The following is a 17,298-nucleotide window of genomic DNA, read 5'->3' as shown; positions in this document are numbered from 1 at the left end:
GTGTCTTTTAAAACAATGATTGTTTATTTAATACAGAACAACCTTCTGAGCTTATGAGTTCATGATGCAACAGAGTTATTAAAAGACGTTCTCACAACAGAACCCATGAAAATATCTGGCTAGATTCTGAAAAACGCATTATTAAAAATATATCACAGTAATCAATGGGGTTTGTGGCATGAAAATTCTGTGTGGATTCTTAGAAGGGGTGGAGCCAACCTGCGAAGCTGAACATAAAGGAAACCCTAGGGGAGGGTGTGTGTGAGTGAGAGAAAGAGGGGGAAAAAAAAAAAACAGCAACACTTACGAGGCACCTTGCCCTACTTAAAACCATTGGCCTGGGTACATGGCTGGCAGCAAGTCTTGTCATGGATCCTGAACGACTCATGGAATTGGGGAAGGGAATGCTGATTGTGTTGCCTCATGACCCCAATTGAGTGGTGGTAGGTAGTGATAATGGTATGAATTTTCAGGTAGTAGATACAGAAGAGAAAAAATGATTGGAGAAACATGGAAAGAGCCAGGTTATTTTGTAGTGGTAGCAATGGCACTGTGATAGGGTTGTCAGGAAAGGAGGTGGCATCTGGTAAATCTTGTGTGATTGAGTGAGGTAGAGACACTGCATTGTTTAATGTATTAGGTTACCAGCAATAAAATGTCAACAAAATAATGGCACATGAAAATCACACAAAACAAAAATGTATCAGAAACGTATTTTATTTTACAGTGCAGAATTAAAATATTTCAGCATACCCAACACCTAAAGCAGAAACACAAATTTTGTTCAAAGTGTTAAGTCATATTGCATGAAATTGACGTGATTCATAATAATGAAAAGTACTCCAAAATAAACAATTACATGTTTCAAAATACTTTCACATTGTTGGTTGATTTGTTGTTACATTAAGTTTAATTGCTTTGTTGATTGTTAATCTCCGATTGTAAATGTATTAGTTACTGCATCCTTTTACTTGTGGCAATCAACATTTGTTACCTGTCCTACTACACTTGCAGAACAAACAGGCCCTAGCCTAATGTTCCTTGATTATATTTACCTCTTTTGTAAGTTGCTTTGGAAAATGACATCTGCCAAGCAAATAAATGTAAATGTAAAACAGCGGGATTTGCAAGTTTATACCCCATTTAAATTGTGTCACAAATAGTCTTATCAGTAAGTTACTTTAAAGGGCTGTAGCCTTTAAACCCTAAGGTGGAACCGAAAAGATCAGCCTTCAAATGTATGCCTAAGGCACTGCATGGTGGAAGGGCCAACCCAAGCTGGAAATAACCTAGAGGCACCAAACACGCAGAAAATGTTTTTTTTTCATATAAGAATTTGCATCAATTGTGTTAGGGAAAATGTGGAAACCTTGATTATGACAACTAATTTCAGTTTTTTGTAAATGGTTTAACAATACATTGGAAATTGTGAGGCAAGTTTACTCCCTGCTTGGGGATGGGGGCAGTGCCCTGCCTATCCTTTAATGCAGAAACACCACTGATAATGTAAATGCTTAGTACTATTCAATGTGCTGTTTTGTTAAGTATCTTTATAATAGGTAATATTTTGACAATACCCAGTATGACCTTTCTTGAATATTGATATTTTTAGTCTAAATAAAACTGTAATATAATGACTGTATGAATACACCTCATTTAACATAAATGTAACATTTATAGCTTCCAGGTAAACAGGAATACCTGAAAAAAAATCGTTGCAGTCATCATTGGAGTTAAACTATGAAGTTACAGTTCAATAATTAATCAGTTGTTTTAATTTTTTCTTTTGTTTTTGAAATTGCCAGTGTAATCAAATTATTTTCTTTTCTTATTGTTTTCTGAATTTTCTTTATTTTGTTTGTAGACCTTGGCTAGGCTAAAGGATGAATTCAGAGTTGATTCAAGGTATCAATTGGACCTTTGGCCAAGCAGTTCTTCCCTCAATGATTCAAATCGATCCTTACCCCGGCTTTTTTCAGATGCTGGATCTCAAACTAGTTTGCCAGATGTAAGTAACTCATCAAACCAATTCAAGGCAAAATTAATTTATAAAACTTTGAATTGATCACAAATGGGGAAATATAATAGAACAGAATAGGTTTACCCTGATGGTGACCTATTCTCTGAATTTCAATTCCTTATTACAAGAGGAACTGCAGGTGACTGGCTGAGGAGTGCCACAGAAATTTGGTGTGTCAAGGGCAGCCAGCTAGCCACCCATTCTGTAATTTTGAGTCCGCATAGAAAGTACTTGAAAACAGGGCTGGTCTGTGGCTCAGATAAGTAACCATTCGTCTTTGTATTCAGCTCCTAATATTTAAGAACCTTGTGTTATGTCAGCCTTACTTATGTTTGATATATTATACTTAAAAGACGTGCAGTTAAAACGATATATTTTGACACTTGGTTTGAAGAGCAAGCAAGCTATTGTAGCTTCAGTAAAATATATTTAGATTTTTGTTTTAACTTCTAAAAGTAGCTTTTTTTAAATGTTAATAAACATTGCAGCTCATTGATTGAAATTGTTTTAAATGTATAATTTTTATACCTCTAAGCTTTATTTTTTACCTACAGTTTTCAACAAGCAATAACAACAAATTAGCTGAGAAAGTCAGGTTAAGCCTGAAGTATGAAGAAGCAAAGAAAAGGTAAAAATAAATAAAATGTAGTGCTGTATTATCTTTATTTGCTTATATTTTTATTTAAAGGCAAATGTATATGGGTTTTCAAGTATCAGTGTATAACAAGTTATCAGTTTCTAATTTTGATGATGTACCTAATGTTTTTGTCAAGTCAATAAATGATTTCAGGAAAAAATAACTAAAATGGCAGAGGGGGAGAGAGTTCCCACTTGATTAACCCCCGCCGACCCCCCTAAACAAACCCCTCTGCTTGTCGTGGAGCTACACACCAGATTTACTAAACATCTCAGTTATGGAATAACTAAAATTTGGTAGAGAAAATGGAAAGTATGGAAACACAGAAAATAATTTAGTTGCTACTAAAGCAAAAATAGTTTTAGTATTTAATTGCATAAAAAAGACAAATACCAGTCCTATGCATTGAAAGATTATATAAACATTTTTTGCCTCATATGTCTTTTTAACTATTTATTCTTATTTGTATTTTCTCTGTAGAATATTTTTTATTTGAGTATAATTTTATTAAATATTTGCTGGTACCACATCCAATATTGGCTACTACATAGTGCCATTTGATGCTAGAATTAGCTCCAACTCCCAGATAAAAAACTATAAACTATTAAAAATGTAATTTTCAAAACCAAAATGTCAGCAATCTGTAAGTACCCCCTCATTTTCTCTTCCTGGTTTAGTACTTAGGTGAACCCCAATCAAAACTACTATTGCATATATTTTTTTCGGTAAGCCTTGGCTAATGTTGCCAAATGTGATGCCTGTTACATTTAGAAATGCTGAAGCTGTGCCAGGAGCATTGGTACGCATTGGTTTTTAGGTTTCGCCTCAAATGTTTCATAGGGTTAAGGTCAGCACTTGGCCTGGGCGACTCAAAGAAAATCAGGTTTCTTTATTTTAAACTACCCCACTGTTACTTCAGCAGTGCACTTTAAGTCATTGTCCTGTTTAAGCTTTGGAAGAGGGCAGCAGATTTTCCTTCAGGATCTGTCTGTGTTGTGCACCCCAGTCCTGACAAGACTAAAATGGTTCTTGTTGCTGAAAAGTATCCTCTCTACCACAATTTACAGTTTACGTTTAATTTTTAAAGTTGAACATAAAACATTTGACAAACAAGAGAAGACCATTCAGTGGATCTAGCTCATTTGGTTAGCTAAGTGGGCGAAATAATCCAAAAAATCTTTATATATAGTAGCCATGGATGCTACTTCAACTACAAAGTTGGTAATTTCCATTTCCATTAGTCTTTATGGAAAAAGTTCCTTTCTTCTTTCTAACGCACACTTTCCCCTTATTTCCCACTGCTGTCTTAGTTTATAATATATTGTTAAACTCAAAGCATTAGATCTCTCCAATTAGTCAAAAAATAAGCTCAGAGATATTTAAATTCTTTTACAACAGAGTATCAGTAGTCTACCTTTTGAGTAAGACCTTTTTTGAATAAATGTGGTTTATATTCAGTTTGACAACCCTACAAAGCATGCTCTTCTGGATGGTATTGCTTTTGTTGTGAAAAAAGTCAGTGGCTTGCAAATTTATTGTTAAAGTAATTGTTTGTGCTTTTGAGTCTTGGAAAACCATGTTTAGATCAATTCTTATTTCAAATTTGTGAAAGAATTGCTCATTTTTTTCCACTTGTATGATTTATTCACATTTCAAAGTTAATATTTCATTAGCTGCGATTGAATTGAATCTATCTACCAAATTTTCTCTCATAATATGTGTTACTTTAGCATGTTGTCACATTTTTTTTCAGGATAGAAAATATTGAAGTTCAAATAGCAAAAGTGGATAGTGAGGCTTGGCCTGGCTTACTTGATCCAGAAAGGGATCGCTTAATCCTAATAAATGAGAAGGAAGAGCTTTTAAAAGAACTGCAGTATATGAGACCTCGCAAGAAAGCTGCATGTGATGTTGAAAGACTAGACCTGGAGAGAAAGCGTTTGGAGAAGGACCTTCAGGCAGCCCGGGATAATCAAAGTAAAGCACTGGCAGAAAGGTATTAAGTTAAATATAATCATGGAAATGTTTTTTTGTTACTGTCTGCAAGTATAGTACAATCCCTCTTAACCGGCCACTTTGGGACTGGACCCATGGGCGGTTGCCTTTTTGATCGGTTAATCCGACGCATACCTATTTTCATGTAGAAAAATATTTCTAAGGTATGTACTGTACCTCTTCGACGTTCCTGAAAAAAACATATCCAGAAGGCTTCATCCACGATTTCGCACACAGGTTTTTTCTTGTACAACGACTGGACAGTGTTGTGTAATGGGTCCACAGCTCAAGTCAAAAAGGCCACTTTTTAAATAAATTGCCACACTCGTGCCTTAGCGAGCATGTGTGGCCGATTGGTTCCCGGGGAATTCGTGATGCGGGTGATCCTAGCTTAAGTGCACAGCTGAGGAGTCTTCCGCATCTGTAATTGTTCCCGGGAACTACTAATTGCCACATCTGATCCACATCCCCGTGATAAAGAGAAGCGCAAGGCAGCTAGGGGGAGAACAGGAAAAAACGGGAGGTTAATGGAGAAGGAAGCAGATAGAGGAAAGCCGGTGCAGGAAAGCGAGCGAGAGAGAGCTTATTCGATGGAGCAAAGGCAGGCAGCTGGGAGGTGAAATCCTGCAGATGAGTGTTTGGCCGACACTCGATATGGGCTGAAGAAAGTATTCGCTTCAGCTGAGTGATCACAGAGCTGGAGTGACCGGTATTGAAGATGACTGGCAGTTGAAAGGCAGCGGCAGTCATGGAAGCTTTGGGCTGGTTTAGCTCCAGCGTGAGCACCCTGGCCGCTGGGGAAAGGACCCAAGCCTCGGTCTGGATGGAGCCCGACGTAGCCAGGAATTGGAGGGCTACCGGACCAGTGTGGAAGGCAGCTGCGAAGCCCGATGGGAGAAGCAGGGGAGCTGCCAGGTAGAAAGAAGGCGGCTCCATGGAAAATTCATCAAGGAATATGTAAACGGAAATCATTCGGAGCGTAGGAGCCCGAAAAGAAGGAAGTGCATACATATAATATAAAGGAGAACTCAGGATTTAAAAAAAATATATATTTTATTTTAACAGGCCGGTTAATGCTAGGCCCGTTAAGAGGGATTGTACTGTAGTGTTGATCACAGTTGGGCTGAAATTTCAGTGCTTAAAAGGATGAATTCTGCAAAGTCTAAAAAAAAATGATGTAGTTAATAAGCTATCATTTCCTTTATTAATAACCTTTGTTGTGCGGTTGAACTTTTTTATAGAACATAGTTTTTACAAATACATATTTGAGATTTTCATTGAAAATGATCCTTTACAGCATCTTTATACATACATTTATAACACCTTGAAACTTTAATAAGGACTTGCATTATCTGCAAAACAAAGTATTGTCACCATTTGTCACAGATGTGATGCACTAGCAACACTTTAACATATGAGTATCAACTTCTGCAATAGCCAGTTCAGTTCTGTCCTTTACATTCTATATTCAGTGATACGAGCTGACTAGGAGTTTGAGAAACATGCCATAAGAAACACACACCTTCCAAGCTTCATTTTGGTGGTGTGTGCCACACTGTCTGTTTCTATTGTGGGTGTACTGTGTATTCACATTACATCAAGGTGCAGGATCATTGCATTAACTGTGCTTTCTCCAGTGGGTTCATAATTATAGGATTCACATAGAGAGATGGAAAATAAGAAATGCAAAGCTCAATGGAAAATGTGGAATGCTGCCATCTACTGGGAACCTGGTAATTCTTTGGAGAGTTTCCTCTCATTCTTGTACAAGGTTTACAAACAGTATGTCAGCATTTTTTCTGTGAATTTGTTTTTTACAAGCAAGGTTGTAAAGATTTTGTATACATTGCATTTCAGTGTAACAATTAAATGCTACCTGTATGTAAGGGCTTACCAAAAATATCAGTATAAATCAAATTTTTTATTAAAAAAGAACATGGATTTACACATTTTTGTCGTTTGCAAGAAAATATATTGCCTAGCAAGCACAATATATATTGCTATATTTTAGCCATTGTTAAAATGGTTATTTTAAGTATGAAAGAGACTAAAGATTGCATAAACATTTTCCACTATTTGTGTGCAGAGTATTATGTACCATATATATATATATATATATATATATATATATATATATAGATAGATAGATAGATAGATAGATAGATAGATAGATAGATAGATAGATAGATAGATAGATAGATAGATAGATAGATAGATAGATAGATAGATAGATAGATATACAATGCATCCGGAAAGTATTCACAGCGCATCACTTTTTCCACATTTTGTTATGTTACAGCCTTATTCCAAAATGGATTAAATTCATTTTTTCCTCAGAATTCTACACACAACACCCCATAATGACAACGTGAAAAAAGTTTACTTGAGGTTTTTGCAAATCTATTAAAAAATAAAAAAAAACTGAGAAATGACATGTATATAAGTATTCACAGCCTTTGCTCAATACTTTGTCAATGCACCTTTGGCAGCAATTACAGCCTCAAGTCTTTTTGAATATGTTGCCACAAGCTTGACACACCTATCCTTGGCCAGTTTTCCCCATTCCTCTTTGTAGCACCTCTCCAGCTCCATCAGGTTGGATGGGAAGCGTCAGTGCACAACCATTTTAAGATCTCTCCAGAGATGTTCAATCGGATTCAAGCCTGGGCTCTGGCTGGGCCACTCAAAGACATTCACAGAGTTGTCCTGAAGCCACTCCTTGGATATCTTGGCTGTGTGCTTAGGGTCGTTGTCCTGCTGAAAGATGAACCGTTTCCCCAGTCTGAGGTCAAGAGCGCTCTGGAGCAGGTTTTCATCCAGGATGTCTCTGTACATTGCTGCAGTCATCTTTCCCTTTATCCTGACTAGTCTCCCAGTTCCTGCCACTGACATCCTCACAGCATGATGCTGCCACCTCCATGCTTCACTGTAGGGATGGTATTGGCCTGGTGATGAGCGGTGCCTGGTTTCCTCCAAACGTGACGCCTGGCATTCACACCAAAGAGTTCAATCTTTGTCTCCATCAGACCAGAGAATTTTGTTTTGTCATTGTCTGAGAGGCCTTCAAGTGCCTTTTGTCAAACTCCAGGCGGGCTGCTAAGGAGTGGATTCCGTCTGGCCACTCTACCATACAGGCCTGATTGGTGGATTGCTGCAGAGATGGTTGTCCTTCTGGAAGGTTCTCCTCTCTCCACAGAGGACTTCTGGAGCTCTGACTAAGTGACCATCGGGTTCTTGGTCACCTCCCTGACTAAGGCCCTTCTCCCCTGATCGCTCAGTTTAGATGGCCGGCCAGCTCTAGGAAGAGTCCTGGTGCTTTCGAACTTCTTCCGCTTATGGATGATGGAGGCCACTGTGTTCATTGGGACCTTCAAAGCAGCAGAAATTTTTCTGTAACCTTCCCCAGATTTGTGCCTCGAGACAATCCTGTCTCGGAGGTCTACAGACAATTCCTTTGACTTCATGCTTAGTTTGTGCTCTGACATGAACTGTCAACTGTGGGAACTTATATAGACAGGTGTGTGCCTTTCCAAATCATGTCCAATCAACTGAATTTACCACAGGTGGACTCCAATTAAGCTGCAGAAACATCTCAAGGATGATCAGGGGAAACGGGAATCACCTGAGCTCAATTTGGAGTTTCATGGCAAAGACTGTGAATACTTATGCACATGTGCTTTCTCAGTTTTTAATTTTTAATAAATTAGCAAAAATCTAAGTCAACTTTTTTGACGTTGTCATTATGGGGTGTTGTGTGTAGAATTCTAAGGAAAAAATTAATTTAATCCATTTTGGAATAAGGCTGTAACATAACAAAATGTGGAAAAAGTGAAGCGCTGTGAATACTTTCTGGATGTATTGTGTATATATGTGTGTATGTGTATATATATATATATATATATATATATATATATATATATATATATATATATATATATATAGAGAGATAGATAGATAGATATAGATACTGTATATAGATATATATACAAAGGGTCTAAATACTTACAATCGAGAGATTTCAGTTTGTAATTTTTAATACATTTGTGGACTTTCTGAAAGCATGTTTCCACTTTGCCATTATGGGTTATTGTGTGGATTGATGGACAAAAATGAAAATGTACTCCTGTAAAATTAAATGTACAGCACAAATTTTGCAAAAATAAATGTATATTAAAATAAATTGTGTGTTGGGAGATATATATAAAGCTGAATGTACTGTATGCATTTTACACATATTTTTAGACTTCTGGGATTGTGACCAAATGCTGACTTTCACATTATATTCCTCTGTATTTTTGTCCAAATGTGTACGTTTGAAAGAGCAGAAGGCTTTATATGATTGACAAGGTATGCATTTTATCCATTGAGCAAGATTTTTTTGTCTTTGTTTAGGTTAAAGCTACATAGCAGAAGAAGTAAATTGGTCCGGGAACTTGAAGAGACTGCTCGTGTAGCTTCATTGATTCATGCCCAACTAAAAAGGTTACTAGTTTACTGAAAGGGTTTAAGGGATGGGTAAATGTTAAACTGAGAGATTTAATGGATTTGTGGGAGCCAACTTATATTCTAGATACTAAATTTGTTTAGTGTAATCATTTGGGTTTCTAAAAAAATATTACCACACTTTTCACCTCCTAATATAATTGTTAGGGTTATAATTGTTTTTCCTTTTTTAGTCTCCATGTTATGTTAGACCATTCCTTTTTAAAAGTTTCCTGCAGTATGAAGAAGCACATTTTTGATAAGCATGCATTGTTGTGATATTTGAATTAGTACCAGTCGTTCATATTGTTCTTCACTCTCTGAAAGTGATTTGTCACCATTGTAGTTGTACAGAAAAAAAATCCAGTCTATGCAGATGTTTTGGAGAAAGATAAAAATTCACAGTATCAGATTCTTCTAAAGCCATGGATAACTTAACAAGGGTAGATGTATATCAGGTGTTTAATGATAGTCAAAAAATGTTTGATTGACATATTGGCATCAACAAAAGCCCATAGTTGCTGTAGTTCACAAGGGCAAAATTTAACCACAAATGTTAGATTATTTCATCTCTTTAATTTGTACCAGTTTTATTCTTACGTGGTTTGTTTTTATTTTGCCTCTAAATGAAATGTGTTTAAATATATTAACAGTATTCTAACCTGGATGCAAGGCAGTAACTTGCCCCCCGTGTAGTGCATGTCCTTCACAGGGTACACACCCTTTAAGCACTAGTAGTGGAACTGCACTCCTCAAGTCAACTGTGTGTTAAAACATGGCCAATATGCTAACTAGCTATTCTGTCAAATAGCTGAAGAACCTGGAAATAGTTTACTTTCGTCTATTTATAATAGTGATAACAATTGACCATTTTTATAAACTTGACAACATGATCTGGTTTAACTCTTTAACATTTTAAGAAAGCAAGCTTTTGTTAAGTTTGTTAATAGTGCAATTTCTTTTACAGCCTTTCTGCCAGTACACTTTCATGTTCCTCAGGCAGCAGTAAGAGTTCATTGGCATCCAGCATGGGGTCACTTGCCAACTCTAGCCAAGGCTCCTCTTCTTCACTAAGCTTTACTGATGTCTTCTTTGATCAGCCAGAGTCGAGTGATCCTGACTACCAGTATAAACTAGACTACATGCTTCAGGAGGTAGCCACAAGTTTTCGACCGTCTAGTTCTATAACTACAATTCACGAAAATGAAATCATAAACACTAAAATGAACTTGGGTACTCCAATTCAGACACTGAAAATAGCTGAGACACCTGGTTCTGTGACTTCACTTTCACCTCGATCTTCCATATCTTCCTTATCGCCTCCTTGCTCTCCACTTGTGTCAGACTCTCATTTTTTGGCTGGAGATGCCTTCTTGAATCATGATAACATTGGCATGGACCTTGAGTTGTCAGGACGACTTGCAGATCTCCATGTTAACACTTGTATGGAAAATAAACAGCTTTTTGACAGCACGGTGCCTCTCTCTCACATTCACTGTATAACTCAGGAAACTGATGTCAAACAAGACTTGGGAAGCACCGGTCCAGACTCTACTAAAGGTATGTGGTTTTTAGTTACTACAGATCTTGATATGTCTGTTTCTGTTTGTAATAAGTTAGTTTGTTAGACTCTTTCATTTATCGGCAGCGATAAAACAATGACCTGCTGCAGGTGATATGATAATGTACATGGGCCTGAAGTGCAAAATATAATCTAAAATGAAATTTCTGTTCATATATTAACAAAGCATTTTATGTAATTCCAGGCTGTGAGGTGCACAGCAAAAATTACTATTGTGATGTTTCCTTTTATGATCTTTCCACCTTTTTCCAGCCTCTCAAACTTATTTAGTTTCTAATCCCTGGAAAACATCCGGGATTAAATCGCTTAGAGCAGGAGTCGTTCCTGGAGCGCCGCAGTGGTTGCAGGTTTTTATTCCAACCCAATTGCTTAATTAGAAAACAATTGTTGCCAATAATTTAATTTCATGGCTTTTTAAGTGGTTTACCTCTGTTATTTCAAGTCATTTTCCTTTGGAAGCATAGCATCCAAATGATTTGAATTGATGAGTAAATCTCAGATCTTCAATTTTTTCCCTTCACATTCCTTCCAAGTATTTAATTAAACCAAACAATGCAAGATAAATCCACACAGGTGTAAATGGAAACTAGCTAAACGGAGAACTGCTGGTTTCTTTTGTCATTTGCATCTTGTTGCTAATAAGGAGCAATTAATAAATGAGAATACGGTTGTTTAAAACTAAAATAAGCAATAAGGGTTCAAATTCTTAACGAGCAAGACAACGAAAATGAGGCAGAAGTGTTACTTGAGCAATAAGTGCTTCTTATTAAGCAATTGGGTTGGAACAAAAACCCACAGCCACTGCGGCCCTCCAGGAATGACTTTGCCCACCCCTGACTTGGAGATATCCCACCTAATCCATTAACAGCTGTGTTTGGTGCTCTTCCAGATGAGCTTAAAGTGAAGAAGGACAAACAAATTGTAATTACCTTTACTACAATATTGGCATGTAGACTTATCTTGCTCAATTAGAAGAACCCTGACTCTCCTATTCAAAGTCAGTGGGTAACTGATGTTTTATACTGTTTGTAACTGGAAAAAAATCAAATTTGCACTTAGATGATCTGTACAAAACTTTTCAAAACCTGGCAAGATCTAATCAATAACATTTTAGAATAAGCATTTAAATTGAGGCAGCAGGTTCTCTCCCGTCTTTTACTCCATTTATCTTTATGCATTTATTAATTTATCTATTTATGCTAGTTAAAATAAGTAAAGTTGTACATTGCTGGCCTGGCTCCCTTTCTAAGGGGTGGGGGTTGATTTTTTTTTTAATTTTTTTTTAAAGCTTGAGCTATTTGCATTAAATGTTATTTGATTTTAACAAAATCAATAACATTAAAAGAAAACAAATACTTTTCAAAGCTTATGTGGTTTAAAAACATGAAAAATAACTCAACCATGGAATCATTTGTTATTCATGTTCCAATTTAACTTAAGTGAAGTACAGGATTATTAAAGTTTGTCTGCTGAGGACTACTTGCATATGTACACCCATACTCAGCCACACTGGGCAAGTATTGTGTCAGCCATTAACTTATTATGCGTATTTTGGTTGTAAGTAACAGCATTACCTGGAGAAACCTCAAATGAGGAGAATATGCAAAAGCCATCAGCACAGTTGAGGCTGAAATATAAACCTTGACATATAAAACTTGAAATTTAAAGCCAAAAATTGACAGCTCAAATTACTGACCCTCCTTAGAGGAAAATGTAAAGAATTTAAAGCAAAACAAAACAAAGAATAAAATTGCTTCAGATGAAGACTCAAATGGGTAGTGTGGACGCGGCCCGGACACAGACAGGCAGACATGTTGTTAAACACCACCACACGTTTATTTACAACACTATTTACAATAACTTCATGTGCACACACGAACCCCCTCACAGTCCTGGCCACACAATACCTTCCTCTTCGGGCCGCCTCCACTCTCTCTCTCTCTTGCTTTGTCCTGCTTCCACCCGACTCCAGCCTCGAATGAAGGGAGACGGCCCCTTTTATTCCACCCCGGATGGACTCCAGGTGTGTCCCGTCACTCCTCCTTGGACACGCCTCTGTGTGGCAGAAGTGCCGGCTGTACTCCCCGGAAGCTCTCCGGGTGTCCCTTCTTTTCTTCCCCCCCAGCACTTCCTGGTGTGGCCGGAAGTGCTGAGATCCAGGGCTCTAAAGGCATCGGGGTGCCCCCTGGTGGTGACCACGGGCCCCTACAGGGTTGGGCTTCCAAGCCCTCAACCCGTGGCCCCCAAAGCAACCAGGGTGGAAGCCCCCATGTGATCCCAGATGGGTGCACGCCCACTTCTGGTCCCTCAAGGCGTCCCGGCCGGGTCATCGCCCCTGGCATCCCTGACAGTAGAAAGTTAAGGAATAACAGTTCCATATGTAATAGACATTTTGGCTTGTGATAAGGTATTCAAATATTGGTTCACTGAAGCCAACAAGTATAACTAGAGTTCCTAAGCCTCTGTAACCTAAATGTGTTATAAAGATGTGAATAACAACAAAGGCAGCCATCTCTCTCTTTTTTTTTTTTCCTTCTTCCTTAGCCTTTCCCTCCCCCTAAAAAAGTGCAACGCTACCCCTAGCAACTTCTCTGCTGCTAAGGTCTTGCATGAAGCCCACTGTAGAAAATATGCTATTCCATTTTTAGCTACACTGGGCAGTTTGTTTTCCATTTGTCACTTAACATGAAGTATAGCCTGTGCCCAGTGCTTTGTTTTTAATATTTTTCATTGTTTGCTCACTCTGTTAAATTTTGTATTTTTGCAGAGCTGAAGTAAGTTGAAATTGAATTGCATTATATTAATATTTTGCCCTAAGTAAAAGAGTTCCATTGAGTAGGTTTCTTTTTTTATTTAAATTGATAGATATATCCGTATACTGCTGCTGGATTATGTGAATTTCCCCTTGGGATTAATAAAGTATCTATCTATCTATCTAGAATGTTACTAAGATATAGTGACCCCCCCATTTAAAAATTCTTCTGTGTTTTATTCCTAATTACTATTACTATTATAATCTCTTCTTTTAAATATTGGTAAACACTAAAGTAGTTTGTGATATATTTTGGAAAAAATGGAAAACAAAAAATTTGGAAAATTGTAGTTTTTAATATATAAACTATAGACTTGGAAAATAAATGTCCAGGTTTGACTATTGCCCTACTATGTGTTTCCCTTTGATTGCTGCTTATAGCTGTATTTCTGCATTTGTTATTTTGTTGTGATATGTGTATAAAAAATCATTAAGAAAGCACAGTAGAAAATCAAAATTACCGATTAGTTCATTTATTTCCACAGTAATATTTAGATGATATATATACAACAAGAGAATTTGTGATGGGTATAAATGAAACTGAAGTTGTCTTCTATTAGACATTTTATATTATTAAAAAATAATCAGTATATTGTTTGCATTTCAAATTTTGATTAGGGAAATAAAGAATAAACTGAAGTATGTGATAATTTGCCTGATGTTGCTGCACATTATCTTTTGTTATATTTGATTTTGTGATGGTTTTAGACAGCAAACAGCTACAAGTGCCGTTGTGTGCCTTGGTGTAAATGACAGTCTACTACAGCAATACAGTTATTGAGAAAATTAATAACACATTTTATTTTCAAGCATTAAACAACATTGTTTCTCACAGTCTCTCCTTACACACTAAATACATTATTAATTTAAATGTAAATTGAAATTTAAGAAATAACTGTGGAAATATAGAGAAAATATTAGGGCACATTTAGAGCCTTTATATTTAATAAGTTTGTATTTTGAGCTGCTCTGATATTTTATTTATTGGTATGCCCCTGTGCCAGTCAGTCAGTACATAAAATCCAATTATTTTTTTCCATTTGATGTAGAATGCAGTGATGAGACCTCTTGCATTCTTCTGCGTCATTTATAGTTGGGCCTCACCCTTAAGTTTTTTACTACTGCTAAACCTCATACAGTTAGTTATTGCGCAGTCTACACTGAGAGGAATTTACTTCACATTTATTTACCTTTAGACTTTATGCTTGGCAGAAGTAATGTAATACTTAATACCAATTTCATGATTATGCACATTATAATAAGGTGTGTAAAAGTAAGTATTTACTTACAAAGGCAGTGCTAATGTTCAGTGTTAAATAACATTTGAATAGCTGACCTACTGTTAAATTTAACTGTTGGTGTATTTGTTAAAGCTGAAACGTTTTCACCTTGCATCTATTAATGGGCTGGTACCTACTAAAATCTGTTCTATCCAGTTTACTTTTTTTTAAACTAAGGCAGTTAGCCAGTACAGCAAGGGTCACTCAGCCATTCACTTCATGACATATGAGGGTACACCACATGTATTTGTATTTGTTTTATTTAATGTTATTTATTCTCACATTTATGTTAGTACGATGAGGATTAAACAGCAAGTAGCTCTAAGAAATGACATTTTAATCTTAAGAGCTAATGGCAACACCTCCTCAACTAGTTCAGTATTTAGCCATGATTGCACTGAGACCTGCATATTTTCTTCTTTACTGAACTTGAGAAGTATTATGTGCGCTCTATAAGGGGAAAAAATACACAAGTGGGTTTACTTGTTTGTATCTAAAAAATATATCAATGTGCACATACATTTCTATATGGCTACACTTCTGTATTTACAGTATATATATATATATATATATATCCTATATATATTAATCTGTTTTACATTTTTACTCATTTGTTTTCAGATGGCAGTTTACAGATAAAAACCACAGGAGCTTTACCTCACAAAGTGGGTGTGTTTTCTGCTATATCTGATGAGTCTGTTGCTGGGGACAGCGGTGTCTATGAACCTTCTGTGGATCGGTAATTATGTGTTTATCTGTATCTAGTGTATAAATAAAGAAAAACAGTGCTGTTTAAAGCTGAAAAAAGAAAACATTATTTGTTTTCATTAAAAGCATGTAAAAATTGTCTTATATTTTACAAAGGCAATAAATTCAGTATTAAGTGATTTTTTTTTATTACATTTTACATTAAACTTTAAAGGAATGAACACTTTATGGTAGGCTTTATAATCTAGGCAAAATTTCAGATATAGGCAACTATCTAGGAAGCAGCAAAAAGAAAAAAAAACAAAAAAAAAAAACCTGCTGTTAAAAATATTTTCACAGTCAAATTTGGGTATCTTATTAAAAATTATTATTAAAAACTCATTTTCTTATGTTATTTTTTTAAAAATATTGTTTCATATGTTTGTATCTTTACAGTCCCTTTAAAGTAGCAGATACAGTTGTTAATGAGGAACGTGGATCGCTTGATACTCCGCAGATTCAACTGGGAATGAAGTATGATGTTAAAGAAAAAAGATTTGCCTTATATGTAGTTCAGCTTAGCAATGCGGCATCATTTGTTGTGCCACCAAATGAAAAAGTGTAAGTAATTAACATTGATATTTAAGAGCTCAACATGTAATAATTGAGTACCAGTAAAAAAAAAAAAAAGTTTATGATCTTGTTTATGTATCCAAATTTTAGGTATGTTCGTATTGCTGTGCTCCCATGCTCTGAAACAACAAGTTGTCTTTTTCGAACAAAGGCAGAATTTCCCCAAGAATATATCCGATTCAACGAAGTGTTCTGGGTGGCTATATCACATGTTGCTTTATGCCAGAAAACTATGAGAGCTGATGTTTGTTGTATGACTAAATCCCTTCAAGAGCAATGTCTGGTGAGTTTCTTACGAACATATTTATTTATTTATTTATTAATTTTATTACAATCCATACAAAGCAATCAAGTTTTTACAAAAAGAAGAATTGAGTTAAGAACAGATCGATCCCCACTCCTGAGAGAGAGAGCAAGCCAAACGGCGGAAAATTTAAGACTTGTAAACATACCTAAATTAATAAATTCTCTGTGCTTCATGACCTTATTTTAAAATGTTACTGATTAGCTCCTGCAATGTCTGGTGAGTTTCTTACGAACATATTTAGTCTAATAGTTGCTCAATAAATGTGGAATTCTTGTGAAGTAGCCTGTGTAATATATACAGTATTGTTCAAAGACTAATAATTTTTCATTTGGCTCAATCCTAATTCTTGTTGAGCAGGTACTAAATATAATAAATATTTGTCGTTCATTGAAATTTTGAGTGTGGTATTACTGAAACCTGTAATTATAAAAATGTTAAAGCACTTTGTATGTATGTTTTATGTCAACAGCCCTACAAAGAAACTTAAGATGGTTCTTATTTTCACAAATGACTGAAAATGAATTGGCCTGCACCTGTATTTGTGCTAATAAGTAGGCAGAGGATTAGGTTACAAATTTAATCTACTTTGTTTTTTATTTTATTTTTTTTCTCTAAGGCAGGGGCTCAGATTAGTCTTGCTGAAGTGAGCTGCAGTGGTGAAAGGTACACCTCTTGGTACAATCTACTTAACTACAAATACATGAAGGAACTTAGCAGAATGCACAAAATACAAGATGATTCCACAAAGCGTGAAATGGTAGGGTGATATTTTTTAGTTTAGTATCTTTTCATTTTTTTATATTTTGCCTATTTAAACCAATTGACTTAATGTAAATTAATAATAAAGTTTTAATTGACATATT

The 17,298-nt window shown here is 36.0% G+C and overlaps 1 protein-coding gene across 1 annotated transcript in view; it reads left to right on the top strand.

Moving 5' to 3' along the window:
- The window catches only part of wwc1 (WW and C2 domain containing 1), a 63,754-nt gene that overhangs the window by 25,462 nt on the left and 20,994 nt on the right, over nucleotides 1–17,298 (top strand). Inside the window, exons 7-15 of the mRNA XM_039774742.1 lie at nucleotides 1,865–2,008; nucleotides 2,575–2,648; nucleotides 4,411–4,653; nucleotides 9,045–9,134; nucleotides 10,102–10,694; nucleotides 15,430–15,547; nucleotides 15,952–16,116; nucleotides 16,219–16,411; nucleotides 17,052–17,192. Coding sequence (XP_039630676.1) covers nucleotides 1,865–2,008; nucleotides 2,575–2,648; nucleotides 4,411–4,653; nucleotides 9,045–9,134; nucleotides 10,102–10,694; nucleotides 15,430–15,547; nucleotides 15,952–16,116; nucleotides 16,219–16,411; nucleotides 17,052–17,192 — 1,761 coding nt within the window. The remainder of the gene's footprint in view (nucleotides 1–1,864; nucleotides 2,009–2,574; nucleotides 2,649–4,410; nucleotides 4,654–9,044; nucleotides 9,135–10,101; nucleotides 10,695–15,429; nucleotides 15,548–15,951; nucleotides 16,117–16,218; nucleotides 16,412–17,051; nucleotides 17,193–17,298) is intronic.

Source organism: Polypterus senegalus, chromosome 13 (assembly GCF_016835505.1).
Source record: "Polypterus senegalus isolate Bchr_013 chromosome 13, ASM1683550v1, whole genome shotgun sequence".
Lineage (NCBI taxonomy): Eukaryota > Metazoa > Chordata > Cladistia > Polypteriformes > Polypteridae > Polypterus > Polypterus senegalus.
The sequence above is the reverse complement of the archived record's forward strand: the minus strand, read 5'-3'. Positions and strand labels throughout refer to the sequence as shown.